Source organism: Sarcophilus harrisii, chromosome 6 (assembly GCF_902635505.1).
Source record: "Sarcophilus harrisii chromosome 6, mSarHar1.11, whole genome shotgun sequence".
Lineage (NCBI taxonomy): Eukaryota > Metazoa > Chordata > Mammalia > Dasyuromorphia > Dasyuridae > Sarcophilus > Sarcophilus harrisii.
In genome coordinates, this window is record NC_045431.1 from 95,231,150 (window position 1) to 95,247,802 (window position 16,653).

A 16,653-nucleotide genomic window follows, 5' to 3' on the forward strand; every position below is an offset into this window, starting at 1 on the left:
TTCAAAGGAACTGTGTTCAAATCCCAGTCCTAGGAAGAACATTTCTCTTCTCAATATCCTCATTATTGAAATTAGGATTTTGAATGAAATGTTCTCTCTAAATTTCTTCCTTCTCTAAATCCATGGGGATAATCCATAATGCATAATCCATAAAATTATTACTGTCTCTTTTGGCTTGGATATCCCAAAGCATATTATAGAAGTGTTATACACTACTCAAATTGCTTTTGTTTTCCTTTTATCATCAATGTCATAATTTCTTAGACATAAATGTCCATAAGGAACATGCTTCTATATGTGCCTCGTTCACTAGAAGCAATTCTGAGACTCTCTGATTATCATATGGAACATTTATATAGTGATTACTATATATTTAGCAATATATAGTGCAAAATGATTTATAGTTATTTGACCTTTACAACAACCCTAAGAGGTATTTTATCCACTTTACAATTAAGGAAATTGGTAGCTATTAAGTGATTTCTCTAAGGTCAACAGTAAGTGGCTGAGGTTGAATTTGAACTTAGTCCTGTTCTCGATTCTAGGCCCAGCATTCTATTAACTTTGCTACCTACATGGTTCTAGATGCAATCTGATCTAGACCTATAATTTTATTTTTACACGTAATTCCAGGTGAGAAAATTCACTGAACTAATTATAATACACAACTGTCTTCAATATAGGGCCTTAAGAGATTTAAATGCCTGAGATACTTGGGGGGAAGGGATTAGTTCATAATTGTACAGCTAAAATGTCCATTTGAATATAGGTCTAATTTTCTCTCCCTTTTGCCATGCTAACTCTTAGACACTGATCTAATTTCTAATGTTCCTTTCCAATACAATTCTTGGACTAAAACTGGTAATTTGTACCATTCAATAATATTGCTTTCTGTTTATATTTTAATGTAATTAATCCTCATGCTAAATTACACATTTCCCAATTTAAATAGTTAAAATCTTTTGAATATTGCTTCAGAATTTGATTTCCTTTATGTGCCTAGGTGTTCACTTAATGTTGGATTTTTTAAAAAAAATTGTAATACTTGGATTTTGTAGGCTTTATATTCATTTCTGATAACTTCATGCAAGTAGTCTCCTCCCACCAACAATTATAACCCAGTACCCAACAACTGTGTTTCCAGATTCTTCAAAAATCAATTTTATAGAGAAAGTCATTTTCCCACCCACAAAAAACTTGTTGCTAAATAAATTCATCCAAGATAGGTATGTTAAAAAATTGACCATATTTAATTGGTTTTAGAAATAGCATGCTCCATCCTTTTGTACAACAGTTATGTTCATGGGGGCAAAAAATGTTCTATTATGCAATATTATTCTAATTAAATATTAACAAGTGCAAACAAGTTTAAAAGTCTTTATAAAAAGCATTGGCCTAAAGGTAGAGATTTCTCCTCTTAAACTGCACTGAGGACCCAGCGGTTGCTTACATATCTAAATTGTCATTTTAAAAAATATGTTAGAAATTTTATGAAATAAATTTAAAGAAAAATATCTTGCTGTTGAGGATATAGTAGTTTTGTTCACATAAAATCATCATTGAGAAGTTTAATTTGGTTACGAGTCTTTATTTTGCAAACTATACATAAACAGTAAAAAAGAAAATGTCTTGTACTTTTAATATTACATAAGGGAAACATTAAAGTTTGTGTTTATGTATATAAATCAAATGCAAAAAGAAATTAGTAGATTTTCCTTTGAACTGACTGCAGATGAAAACTAGGGAAACCCGTGATTCACTGTTGAAATTAAATGACCAGTCATGTAACATTAAACAGGTAGCTCCAATTTGATCATGGGCACAAAGCCATAGGTCAGACATGAATGAACGTGGTGGATTTCCAAGATGTCTACACAATTAATTAACATGCTAACATAAATACAGTGATTAAAGTAATTTTCTCTACAGTTAACTTTTAAATGCTACTTTACACGAGAATCATAATCTAGTCCACACGGTAATTACATAATGATAGAAAGAAAAAAGAAAACGAACTCATTTTCTTCATTCCAGCAGCAGTACCTATACTGGCATTAATTTGGTAACTGGGTGTGCTTAGCAATTGCCTAATATCCTAAATTGGTATGCATGCTAAAAATCTTTCTATTTCTAGTTTGCAAGGCACCTTACAATAATACGTTCTCTAAGTTTCTGTACTACTAACTGAAAGTGACAGAACTTTAAGTTAAAAATGCAATTTCCCCCTTGAAGATGAGAAAAATAGATGAAATTAAGACTTTCAAGTTGGCCTTTGGACAAATGTCATTCCATGTGAAGGCTATTTTTAATGAGCATTTGACTCTGCCTTTTCATGTCCAATACTTGATGTTAAATTGCTGGTTAGAGAGCTCAAGAAACCCAAGAAAAGAGAAGTGATCATGCTCCTTGGGAAAGTATAAGTCTACATGAGACTGGCATTAACATGGAAAATAAAAGAGGATAACAAAACTTTAATTTTTCTGGAACACAAAGAGTGCCCATATTACTGTTTTTGTCCAATATCCTGTCAGAGCCAGAATCATTTTACAACTAAAAACATGAGAGTAAACACAAAGGAGGACTTTACAACAGTCTCTTTGTTGCCTTACTCTATAGAATCCACCTTGTCTCTGCATCCCTGATTTACTTTTATTTTATGAGACACTACTTTGGCATAGCAATTTTTGGAATAATTGCTGATCACCAGGTCCTGCTTAATTAGGGGGGAAATCCCTGGATCTAGCCATTGTTAAGTGAAAGTGAGGCCACATGCAGTTCCAAATCATGACAAATATTCATTTTTGGGAAGTGTTTTTGTTTTTAATATGTTGGTTGTCTTTATTTTTAGCACATTTTTAGTAGCACATCATATCTTTCTTCTTGCTAGACATCCAATGTGTTTTCTTCTGCTCATAGGCATATAAAAACTCAAAAGCCTATAAATGATTCTTATTTAAACAAATAAAGTCTATGACTCCAGCTGCAATATTTGAAATAATTATACAAAATATACATGTAGTTTAGAATCCTTTTGATCTTAGGAAACAGAGCATTTTTCAATGGAATATCACCATGTGAATTTTAGAAAGGGTAGAATTCATTAACCATGGACATTGTCAAATATAGCCATCATGGTCATCATCATCATCATCATCCCCTTCATCCTCATCATCATCTTCAATTTCATCTTCATCATTCATTATATCATCTTCATCATCCTCATCATCTGTCCATTCATGGAAATCTCCACTGGCAAAATCTCCTGATGTTTCTAAGTCAATAGCTGAAAAATAAACAGCATGATCAATTGATTAAATATTATCTAAAAATAATTAACATGATTGTGTTGAATTTATATCTGACATTCATAGAAAATTCAACATTGGTAAAACTATATTAAAATTTTAAAAATCCATATGATTCTATTATTCAGGAGGTTGGCATTGACTCTATTTAAGCCAACTAATAACTTCAGGCAGGAAATCAAGACATTAAAGAGCTGTCACTTTAAATTGTATGGTGGCTTACAGTTTTCAGTGGGTTTGGTTCATTTGGTTCTCACAATAACCTTGTGAAGTATGTGCCATGTACAATACAAACATTTTAACTTTTCCAATCCATTTACAGCACAACTTTAGTAATTATAGCAATTTATTTGTCATTAATATAAATGAATGAAGGAATGAATTACAGAAAATATCTCTAGATGGATTATGTAATTACAAAATATGTCTTCATTCTATTTAAAAACAGTACCATAGATTTACTGAAAATAAGAAAAGCCAAATTGGATCAAGTGACAGAATATAAAAATACACAAAGTGGAACAAGCAAAGTGCATTTGCAAATGTTGAAAAGGAAAAAAAAATAACTCTTTTCCTCTTCTCCCTCACCAAAGTAAAGAGACTGATTGTGATTGAATCCCAATAATAATACATATATTACAAAGTTAGCATTTTAGATGTATTTTTCCTCTGAGTTTCACTATAACCCTGTGAGATAAGTAATATAAGAATCATTATCCCTATTTGATAAAATTGAGTCTCAGACAATGAAAATAATTTGCCTGAGTTTGCAAAGCTAATAAGTGATGCAGTCAGAACCTGGCTCCATTTCTAATGATATAAATGTATTATTCTTTCTACTGAACTAATAATAATGAGGATGTTGATGATGATAAATTGTTACTAGTCATCTAAAATATTTTAAAGAATGCCTATGTTGAATAGTTTATATAAAAATTACAATTGGGTCCTTATCTCTTAATGTTTCCATGAACTTGGAAATATTTGACAATATGTGTTAAGAAGATGATTCAGTATGAAATTGGCCTCCTCTAATCTTTTGATTGTGAATATCAACCAAGAGATCTTTGTTCAAGAACTCTCCTCAACCCAATACAATAAATTAATTTTAATTAACATCTTCACAAAATTCTACATAGGTCAAAATAGGTCAAAAAACTAAAATCTCTATCTGTAATTAGAATTCAAAATATTAAAAACTTGTGCTTTGATCTCTGTGAAGACTCACTGATATGGATTCCAATCTATTAAAATTTTCATAGGGGATTTTCATGTACTGACATGATACCAAAAAAAGTCATTAATTTGTTGTTGACCATAGAATTTTGAAAATATTGTATTCTAGAATGTAATCTTGTTTTTTTTTTAAACCAGAGCTGTGATAACATTGGTTTAGAAAGCTTCCAGGAAAGGAATTGTCTCTACTAATAAAGATCAATACTGGTTCAGCAATTTATAGTCTAAGAAAGATGTCATAGAAATCTAGGAGATGACTTTTTCCAAGTCACACAGATACCAGGACCAGAGGCAGCTGCAGATCCTTCAATCATGGAAGCAGTCTGTCTCTAGGCTTGTACTCCAAACACTTTAAATTTGTTAGCACTTCCTAGGACCAGTATTCTCCCTTCCTAGCCTTTGAAAGGTTAAGAGCAGCTTTACAACACAATAAACTATGTTTAAGTATAAAATTATGATTTCTCCTCATAAAATGTTTCATTTATGGATCCACATCTAAATAATATCACTGTAATATAATTTAGAATTTTAAGTTTGTTTTATACTTGTATAAAAGTACTTCTCTTTGTATGTATGTTTAAGCAGTAATTATTTTTGAGTTTTTAAATATTTTTTTTTCTTTTTCACATTTCTAATCAAGTCCATTAGCACAGAGTCTAAGCCCTTTAGATTTAAGAGGAATGGGAGACAAAGAAATTTCCCATATGCTATGCCATTTCACATGTACCAATATGGGAAGGGGTATACAACAAAGATAATGTAATTACAGAGGCTTTGGCCACCATATTTTGGGGGTCAGAACAACTTCGCTCTGGGAGGTCATAAGTTGAAATTGATGTTTATTAACTTTCTTAAAACATTTTTCTTTTGTTGTAATTTTCCTGTTAAATAATCTTATATATAAGAAAGAACTATAGTGTGGTGGCAATAGCTGTAGCTAGTCACCATACAAAAATCTAAATCCTGTCACTTTTTGCCTATATAACTTTCAGCAATTCACTTTACTTTTTTGGGTCTCTGTTTTTCCATCAGGAGTGGCAAATACTTACTGAATAGTCAGTGTTGAGAGTAAAAAATACACTACCCTTAAGTCAGAGGATTTGAGTTCAGGTCCTTTTTCACTCACTATAAGATCAAAAGATTTCAAGGTGAACGGAAGTGGAAAGAATTATTTTGAATCAGAGGACTATAAGTCATGTCTCAGTTTAGCCTCTTATAACTCACATAGTATGCACCTAATGCATACATTTTCATTTATTCATTAATCTCTGAGTTGAACCTACATTTTCTCATTTGTAAAGAGCTAAGAGGAGCTGTTGAACAGACATGAATTCTAGGATACCTTCTAGTTTTAAATCTGTGATCACATGATGTTTCCATTGACTATAGTATTAAATGTAGAATAAATTCCTTAGTTATACTTTTAATTTTCTATAGAATGTCACCAACCTACATTTCCAATCTTGTGTCATTCTATTTATCTTGATGAACTCTATGTTCATCCCTATCTTGATTGTCTGAATTTTATACTGTTATCACCTATCTCCAGGATATTCACACAAGCTATACCTCAGTGTTAGAAAGTACTCTTTTTTTTAATCTCATCCTACTGTAAGCATTCTCTTTTTCCAGCAGGAAGTCTGACCTTTCAAGTTAAAATTCACCTCTTTCTCAACTTTTCCTAGAACACTTCTTGCTCACATCCATTGCCTCAATCAAACTGAAACCTATGAAAAGACATTAGTTTTAAAAGGTCAAGGTCATCTGCTGCATCCAGTACTATATCCAGTCATTCTGATCTACATTTTTCCCCTAGATACAGATGTCTCTGGAAGACAGAATGAGACTGATAACTTTGCACAGTGCTTCCTCACTCAACTCCAATTTACTTGCATGTCATGGCAGCCCCTCTCTGATGTCATGGTTGTCTTTGTGAATTAAGTACAAACAAGAACAACAATAGTTTCCTACATACTTATAATTATGCCTTTAACACAATATTTGGCAAATGTTTGTAGAATTGGATTCTCCAGATGTTAATAAAACAGATTCCAATCAACTAATCAGTAAGCATTTATTTAAAAAGAATTTTTCCAAAGCAGTATTTGTAAACAACTTAATAATATATAAAACTTTGTATAATATAGAAAACTAAAAACAGCTTTATAATAATTGCTATTTTTGTTGCTACTTTCATTATTATATCATTATCACCATTATATTTTACTACTATAAATAAGGTGTTTTTCTTAACACTGGTCTTAGACACAATTAAGACACAACAATCATCCCTGTTCTTAAGGACTTTAAAATCTAATGAAGGAATCAACATTTACATATATATGTATATATGCATCAGCATATATAAGTTGTATTTTGAATCATTAGAAAGCAGCTTTCCACTGATTACTGAGGAGACCAGAAACGTACTTTTGTAGGAGGTAGTACTTGAGCTCATCAGAATTTGAAAGAGTAGGATTCAAATAGGTTAGTAATCTAGGACCATAGGAACATGGAAGTTAGTTAAAAGCCTGGAAATTTAGTTCAGCATCTTTTGGTGAAATTCTATTTTTACTTATTACCTATGCAGATTGCTCTTTCTCTTCTAAGCATTACTTTCAATGGTCTTCTCAATCATTGATGTGTGCATAATGGATAAAGACAATGCACTTCTGCTTACCACAGTCTGCTGTTGCGCCATTTGTTCTAGATCCTGTTACCTCATTGCCATATCTGTCCACACACCAGCACTGTCCTAAACCACCATGGCACTGAGTTGGTTTATAATAACCATCTTGATCACATAATGGAATATACTGCCCTGTGGATGTTACAGAATATGAATTAGAGTTATTAGTCTTCTTTTCTATTCATAGAATTGAGAGCTAGAGGGAACCTAGTAGATTATCTAATTAATTTCTTATTTTATAAATAGGAAAATGGAGAGTCAGCTAGATTACTTGCTTGCTCAAGTCAAACAGCTAGTCAGTGTCAAAGGTAGGAATTGAATTTAGGTTCTCTATTTTGTTCAGTTGTTTATAAGTTGTGTCCTGACTCATCATCGCCTCATTTGGGGTTTTCTCAATAAAGATACTGGAGTTGCTTGTTATTTTCTTCTCCAGCTTATTTCACAGATAAGAAACTGATACATACAGTTAAGTGACTTGCCCAGGGTCACACAGCTGGTAAGTATTTGATTCCATATTTGAATTTAGCAAAATGATTCTTTCTGACTTCAGGTCCAGCACTCTATCCATTGTACCATCCAGCTGCCCTTCTCTGATTATAGAATCAATTCTTTTTTAACAAGAATATTGTGGTTGTATTATCCATAGGATGAAAATAACAGTTCTAAATAGCATTAATACAGTGCTTTACGATTTACAGAGCACTTTATTAATCTCATTTTATCCTCAAAGCAATCTTGATAGGTAGGTGCTATTATGAGGAAACCAAGGCAAACAAAGCCAAATGACTATCTTAGCCACACAAATCTGGTAAATGTGGGAGGATGGATCGGAATTGAGTTCTTCCTGATTCCAGGCTGAACACTCTATCTACTATGTCACCTTGCTGTCTTTAAAGAGAGCATTACACTAGAGTATAAGGCTTTGAATAAGAAAGATCTGATTTTACTTATTATGTGACACTAGGTGTGCCACCCTGGATTTAACACAGATTACTCAATAAACTTTCTAGAATTTCTATAAAAGTGATAGGTTGAAACTTGTGCTAGGAGAGGGACTTTCTACACTGCAATTTCTACTGTAATGTGCATGATTCAAATGCTTCATTCAATTTATTGGCCTCCTTAATTTACATAATTCACAACTTAAAAAGATTGGCTCAATTTGAGAAGAAAACCTCTACTCAGAGGATATTACATTATATGCGTCAAAAATGTATTTTTTCTAAAGTGTCAAAAATGACAGATCATGAGAAACCATGTGTTAAGATAATGAGACATTTCCTTTGTGATAAAATAACAACAGACCTTACACTTACATTAATATCATGTAAACTGTTTCATTTATTGATACAATGTCTTCATTACTATTATGATTATTTGCTCTGTGATTCCTCATGTTTCTATTGTATATTTGTGGAGTAACAAATGTCTTTAAAATTAAGGATGACTTACTCATCAAATTCAAAAGATTCATATTACTTAGGAAATAGAAAAATTCAACTAATTTAAAAAGTTATGTGATTCCAATAAGAATGAAAGTTCCTTGAAGGTAAAAACTATTGCTTCTGTAAATAAATTTAAACCTAGTAGAAACATATTAATTTTTTATTGAATTGAACTCATTGACATAACTAAAAATATGTAGCATCACAATTTCAGTATTTAAAATAAAATGAAAGGATTATTATACTGTAAGAACCCAGATATATGTATGATATTGTAGATAAAATATAGGGAGTGTATTGGTTACACATTGGAACAATAACTGAGAATAATTTATATATTAAATATATTGAGAAATACTACAAATGTACATATTTCAAAGAACACTAAGACTATTCATTATATTTTTAAGTTTATAAAATAATAAAAATGATTGAAATACCTAAACCTTATTTTTAAACTTAAATATATTTAACTTAAAAACTTAAACAGAATCCCCCAATCCCAAGTCCTTAAAATGCAATCTAAAAATGGATTTAGAATTAACATTTTTTGCTGATGTTTTAACTTTAGCATTAAGATTCTTTTTTTACTTAATAAATTTAAAAATGAACATTATATTAGGGTAATAAAACAGACATGATATCTTTCAATAGGTAAGGTAATAAAAGTAAGTTTAATAGCTTTCAAAAACTTCATAAATTTTGTTGCTGAAATTTAGTGTGGTCTATCTTTGTTGGATTAATATTGATTTTATGTTGCTGTTTCCCTGGGGTTATTTATGTAAGCAATAAAGCCTTCAAAAGAATGATCTATTGCTCACCTAGGAGCTTCTTTACCACTGGCTGCTTCTGAATGTTGCTGAGCTCTGTCTGGCAAGGTGGGTCTGAAATGACATTAAAAGTGTTAAGTTAAGCATTATAGTTGATTAGAGAAAATATAATGCCCGTTTCTTAAGATTTAAGTTTTTTTTTCTATCTTGGCTTTAGAGTATACACATATCATCCTTTAGGACAGTTTGCCTTATTTTAACAATTATTAGTAACAATTATTATGATTATTTTGATACCAGATCATCTTCTGGACCCTCAAATGTCAGAAAAAGTATTAAAGCACCCACACAAAATATAATAGGCAATCAATAAATTATTATCATCACTATTATCATTAATCTTGATATTGCAGTAAGATGATTCAAACTGGTTATTCGGTGTCAGATTGGCTAAATTCCCTTCCCCACAACTGAAAATTTCAAGGGATCAGGGAAGATGTATTTGGTCACCAGATAACACTGTATAAATAAATAAATATTGTCACATGATTTCAAGTTATATTATATAAATTCCAAACTATATACTATATAGTAAGACAATATTCACAAATTAAAGCTTTTTTTCTCTATTTGACTTAATTTTAGATAACATATAAATAAATAATCTCTATGTGCATTGTACATCTTTTATATACATACATATTACATATCATAAAAATAGTATTTCAAATCACAGTGAAGTTAAATTAGATTCTATTCCAGAGAAACTAAAATAATATAACAAAGCCTGGCAAATATAAAAATACTTAAATATAATCCTTATAAATTATTATTATTATTATTATTATTTTTTTTTTTGCTGAGGCAATTGGGATTAAGTGACTTGCCCAGGATTACATAGCTAGGAAATGTTAAATGTCTGAGACCAGATTTGAACTCAGATCCTCCTGACTTCAGGGCTGGTGCTCTATCCACTGCACCAACTCGTTGCCCCACAAATGACTTTTTAAATAATTTTACATGGGGTTTCTTTAATTTGAATTATATCATTATTAAAAATTCCAATTCCTTTTTGAGAAATCAGTCAAAGCACTGATACATTGTTGGTGGAATTGTGAATACATCCAGCCATTCTGGAGAGTGATTTGGAACTATGCTCAAAAAGTTATCAAACTGTGCATACCTTTTGATCCGGCAGTGTTACTACTGGGCTTATATCCCAAAGAAATCTTAAAGAAAGGAAAGGGACCTGTATGTGCAAGAATATTTGTGGCAGCCCTCTTTGTAGTAGCCAGAAACTGGAAACAGAGCGGATGTCCATCAATTGGAGAATGACTGAACAAATTGTGGTATATGAATATTACGGAATATTACTTTTCTGTAAGAAATGACCAGCAGGATGATTTCAGAAAGGCCTGGAGAGACTTACATGAACTGATGCTGAGTGAAAGGAGCAGGACCAGGAGATCATTATATACCTCAACAACAATACTATATGATGATCAGTTCTAATGGGTGCAGCCCTCTTTGGTGATGCAATGAACCAAATCGGCTCCAATAGAGCAGTAATGAATTGAACCAGTTGCACCCAGCGAAAGAACTCTGGGAGATGACTATGAACCACTACATAGACTTCCTAATCCCTCTATTTTTGTCTGCCTGCATTTTTGATTTCCTTCACAGACTAATTGCTCACTATTTCAAAGTCCGATTCTTTTTGTACAGCAAAATAACTGTATGGTCATGTATACATATATTGTATTTAACTTATGTTTAATATGTATTGGTCAACCTGCCATCTGGGGGAGGGGTTGGGGGGAAGGAAGGGAAAAATTGGAACAAAGGGTGTTGCAATTGTCAATGCTGAAAAATTACTCATGCATATATCTTGTAAATAAAAAGCTATAACAATAATAATAAAAAAAGAGAAATCAGTCAAAGTTATTTCTTTAAGAGGCAAGGGAATTTGGAATCTAAGGAGGTGGATTCAAAATGCTGCCTTAGTTTTATTTTATTTGGTTGCTTTGACTAAATCATGGTTTCTTTCTCAGTTTCTTCATCTATAAAATTAAGGTTTGGGAGAGTTGGGGTAGGGTTCCAGGTCTAAGTTTTCTATTGTATTCTAAAGTCCCTTTTACTTCTAAATTCATTATCAATATTCCTTTTGATCTTTTCCATTGTATCCACTGCTGGTTTTGATGATTGGGATGTTAAAGCATCATACCTCTTAATAGATCAAAATTCTTCAGCACTATATTTAAATCATCTATTCTATGGCATTCACCATAATCATCATCATCCATCACCTAAAGTTACTGTTTCATAAGAAAAGGGAAATGAAGAAATGAAGGTACACATTAAATGTTTACATTTTTATTGAGATGAAAAGATTGTATAGAAACATAAACAGACAAAGCAAAATTATATCATTTCTTTGAAAAAAATTTGAATAATTATACCTTTATATCCCGTTTCATTTGCTGATGTTGAATCTATCTGATTGGGTACCTCTAGTTCATCTTTCATTTTCAGGCACTATTTCAGATGCCTACATTATTATAAGAATTTTGTCTTTGTTGTAGATTTAGTCTTTTTAGTTGTGTCCAAATTCTTTGAGTTTGTGTGCAAACCATTTGATATTTTCTTGGCAAAGATATAGGAGTAGTTTGCCATTTCTTTCTCCAGTTCATTTTATAGTTGAGGAAATTGAAGCAAACAGTATTACGTGATTTGCCTAGGGTCAAAAAGCTCATAAGTGTCTGAAGCCATATTTGAACTCAGAAAGATGTGCCTGATCCCAGGCACACTACTTTATCCAGTATACAATCTAAATTCTTAAAATTAAATAAAATCCATTCAGTTCTTAAGTTTTTCCATCCTAAAAGATAATTCATTTCACGAAGAAGAAAGTTTCCAATTATATATTAAGTTTGATGTTTTAATATTAAAATTAGAAAGAAAAATTTGAAAAATATGAAGTAGAACAAATACGAAGCTAAAAGTACAAATAGTCTTTTATGCATTGTATTTACCACTGAATTCATTTAAACTTGATATCCTCTGATTCTCATTATTCTCCTCATTCAGTAAACCTGATTTACAAATCTAATTTCACTGCCTGAGTAACATTGGATGTAATTTGTGAGCTTCAGTTTTCTTATTTTTAAAGTGAAGTAGCATGAATGGGAGACAAAGATCCTTTACTCTATAGATGTTCTTCCTATCATCAAAGCAATAATTTTTCATAATGTTTTTGAGGGCAGCTAAATGGAGAAGTGGATAGAATACTGGCCCTGAAATAGGACCTGAGTTCAGATCTACTCTCAGCCTGGGTAAATAACTTAACATCAATTGCCTCATCATATAAAAAAAGAAGTTTGTTCTTTTGTAAGTATGATGTATGAATCCCATATAATATTTTTGAGTATACAAAAAATACATATTATGTGATTAGATTTTCACAACAAACTTCTAATATAGTTGCTATTATCATCCTCATTTTATCAGGGAGTAAACTGAGGAAGGAAAAGATTAAGTGAATTGTTCAGGTTCGTTCACACAGATAGTAATCATCTGAATCAAAATTTGTACTCAGTTTTCTCTTTACTCTTACATTTAGCTTTCTCTTCTATCTTCAATGCCCATGACTATTTATTAAAGATCTATGCCATTATTTTTATCCCATTATGTGGAGATGCTGAAATATTTGAGGATCCAAAAGTATAGCATTAGTTCCACCAAATCCCATATAAATTGGGAAGCTCAAAGCTTCCAAAATAGACTAGTGCCAGATCTAGGATGAGCCTAGGACCAGCCTTGCTCAACCAGGGAAGACATATAACTAGTGGCTATATTAACATTGAACAGAATTTTTGGTTGCAATAAATGATTAAATCAACTCCTAAATTTTATAGAGGTTATAATCTGTCAAGAGAAGCCATATTCATTTTCATGAAATCACCTGTGTTGAAACCTTCCATGTTCAAAATTAAGAAATGAAAAAGAATCTAGATTTTTCTAAGGTGTACTATATTTTAGTCTTTCAAAGAAGCAAAGCATCAAATATATGAAGTTGTTATTTCAGAAAAAAAAGAAAACCAAAAGCAAAATTGTAGAGGGCCAAAACTCTGGAGAAGCATACTTGAAACAAGGATACTTACAACAAGGTATTAACTCAGTAGAACTGATGAGATGATGGTTCTTTAGTATACATATACTTAATACTAGCATGGTGATGCAATGGTTCTCTAGTTCATACATAATCAATATGATGTAATGATGTAATTGTAATAGAATATTTAAAGGCTGAGAAAGACTGGAAATGAGACATTCCATTTTTGACTATCCTTCTGGTGGTTCTCTTGCCTCCTGCACTTCCAGAAAGCTAGAATTTATCTTTTGTGGTTGATGAAATTTAAGAAAAATATTGATTTACTTGAATTGATTTAGGTAAAAGTTGTGTAGAAATAGGGGGGGGGAAGCTTTTAGCCAAGTATAAATGCAATGTGAAATTATGTTTATTTTTTTCTAATTACATGTACATGACTTTTACATTCATTTATAAAAATGTTGATGTCCAAATTCTCTACCTTGCCTTCCTCCTTCTCCCTGTTATTGATAAGGCCAGAAATATATATATATATGTTGTCATGCAAACATTTCCATGCTATTCATGCTGTCAAAAATTACTGACCAAAAATAAAATAAAAATATAATATTATTTGGTCTACATTAAGACTCCATCACTCATTTGGAGGTGGATGGAATTTTTCATCAGAAGTCCTTCAGAATTTTAATAGTTCATTGCATTACTAAGAATAGTTAAGTCATTCTCAACTGAACATCATACGAAACTGTTGTTACTGTGCACAAAATTTTCCTGGTTTTTCTCACATGTAAGACTGAATTTTTTATCCTTTCTTTTTTTTTTCTTTTTTTCCCCCTGAAAGCATCCTGTGACACCAGTTCTTATATCATAATCTTATTCTATCATAATTATGTGTTGCACCTTGTTCAGGAATATTTTTGCATAGATAAACTCTCCCCACGCTCCTTTTTTCATCTCTTTGGGGTATAGATTTAGTAGTGGTATTGCTCAGTCAAAGGATAGACATAATTTTATAGCCCTTTGGGCATAGTTTCAGAATGTTTTTCAAAACGTTTACATCAGTTTCGTTTCAATAAGAATGCACAATTTCCCCACATCTCATCCAACATAGATTAATTTCCTTTTTTTTTTTTTTGGTCTTTTCATCTAATTCAATAAATGTGAATTGGTTGTTTTAATTTGCATTTCTCTAATCAATAAGTTAGAACATTTTTTATATGACTATGGCTAATTTAGATTTCTTCTTCTGAAAATTCTTTGTTTATATTCTTTGACCATTTATCAATTGGGAAAATTATTGTATTCTTGTAAATTTGACTCTATTTTCTGTATACTTGAGAAATGAGGCTTTTAGAGAACTTGTAAAATTTTTTTCTCATTTACTGGTTTTTTTTTAATAATCTTGGCTGAATAAGTTTTGTTTGTGCATAAACTTAAATTCATTGTAATCAAAATTATCCATTTTATATCCCACAATGCCCTATCATTTGTCTGATTATAAATTCTTCCCTTATCCAAATAAAGTAACTAACATGTAAATCATTCCATTTTACTTATAGTAATTTATAGTATTTTACTTATATTATTTACTTGTAGTAAATTTACTTATAGTATCACCCTTTATATTTGCATCATGTAATATACTGTTATTCACTTTGATTTTATTGGTGAATTCATCCATTTACATTCACAGCCATAATTACAAATTATATATTTCCCTTCATCTAACTTCCTCCCATTTATCTTTATCTCCCTTTTTCCTGTGCCTCCTCAAATGTCTTGCTGCTGAATACTGCGATTCCAATCTGCCCTCCTTTCTATCAGTTTCCCTTCCCTACTATCTCTGTCTCTGCCTTGTGAAGGTTTTCCTGGAGACAGTCTTAGTCTCAGTTGAAATAAATAATTACTCCAAAATGCAGCCAGCTGGTAAAGATGCAAACATTTATTTCTCCTTCCAAAACAGATCGATTAGTTGAGGCCTAACTCTCTGCTTGAGCTCTTGCAGGTTTGTCCTTGGCTTCTGCCTCTGCTTTCTTCAGCCTCCAGCCAGCACCAAGGTAGAAGATACGATGAATCTCTCTTGCCTCAAAGATAGGGCTTGTAGGCTTTCTTCCAGAGTCTCTCTCTCCTAAGTCCCACAAGAAGAACTAAGCCCCAGCTTCAAAAGCTCCCTATATATGTGATCTCCCAAAGGTTAACTCCACCTTCTGGAGGGAGAGGGATTCTGGGTTATCTCCCAGAGTACTCTCTGGCCATAAGGGAGGTGTGAATTTGGACTAAGCCCTACTAAGCCCTGCATCCTCCCACACATGTGAACTCCATTGAGTACTTAGATACTTATGAGCCAAGCATTGTTCAATCAGTTCCACTTAGTACCTTGTTTCAAGTTCTGGCCCAAAATAACTCTTTCTAAGATTAAATCAACTCCAATGGCTTAACAGTTTGTAAAAGATTCCAACACTGCCTGATACCTTTTAGAGTAAGATAGGTTTTTAAATACAACTGAGTTTGTATATTACTCCTTTTCAGCCAACTCTGATGAGAGTAAAGTTCAAGTATCTTCCTCATTTCTTCCATCTTTGTCTCTATTATAAAACCTCTTACTTGCCTCATATAAAATGAGAAATTACCCAATTCTATTGTTAATAGAATTCTAGCTTCTCTCAATGCATCCCTCTTTTTAAACTCAATTTTTAAAAATATCATCTTCATAGTCAACTCACATCCATGCCCAGGGACTGTGTATACTCCTAATCATCCTTATAATGAAGCAATATAAATAGTTTAAACTTACTGAATTCTTTATTATTTCTCTCTTTAACTTTTTTATGTTTCTTTTCAGCCTTGTATTTGAAAGTTAAATTTTCTAATCAGCTTTGATGTTTTCATCAGAAATTATGTAAACACTAAGTTTTATTAGGTAGGTGATACTTGGTTGTAATTCTAGTACCACTGCCCTTTCTTTTTTCAGAATACCATACTCTTATTTTCTGATCTCTCTCTCTCTCTCTCTCTCTCTCTCTCTCTCTCTCTATATATATATATATATATATATATATATACATTGCTAAATCTTGTATTATCCTGACTATGGCTCCAT

General features: G+C 31.8%; 1 protein-coding gene across 5 annotated transcripts in view; it reads right to left on the reverse strand.

The window, feature by feature from the left end:
- Positions 1 to 1,222: 1,222 nt before the first annotated feature.
- SPOCK3 (SPARC (osteonectin), cwcv and kazal like domains proteoglycan 3) overlaps positions 1,223 to 16,653 on the reverse strand; it is a 653,697-nt gene continuing 638,266 nt past the window's right edge. For 2 of the 5 annotated variants that reach the window (XM_031941445.1, XM_031941446.1), the window contains 3 exons: positions 9,497 to 9,559; positions 7,222 to 7,362; positions 1,228 to 3,283 (listed from right to left, as the gene is read on the reverse strand). In XM_031941445.1, coding sequence (XP_031797305.1) covers positions 3,117 to 3,283; positions 7,222 to 7,362; positions 9,497 to 9,559 — 371 coding nt within the window. In that variant the 3' untranslated portion in view covers positions 1,228 to 3,116. Of the gene's footprint in view, positions 3,284 to 7,221; positions 7,363 to 9,496; positions 9,560 to 16,653 lie in introns of all 5 variants that reach the window. The other 3 variants (XM_031941448.1, XM_031941449.1, XM_031941447.1) reach the window with 2 other exon arrangements.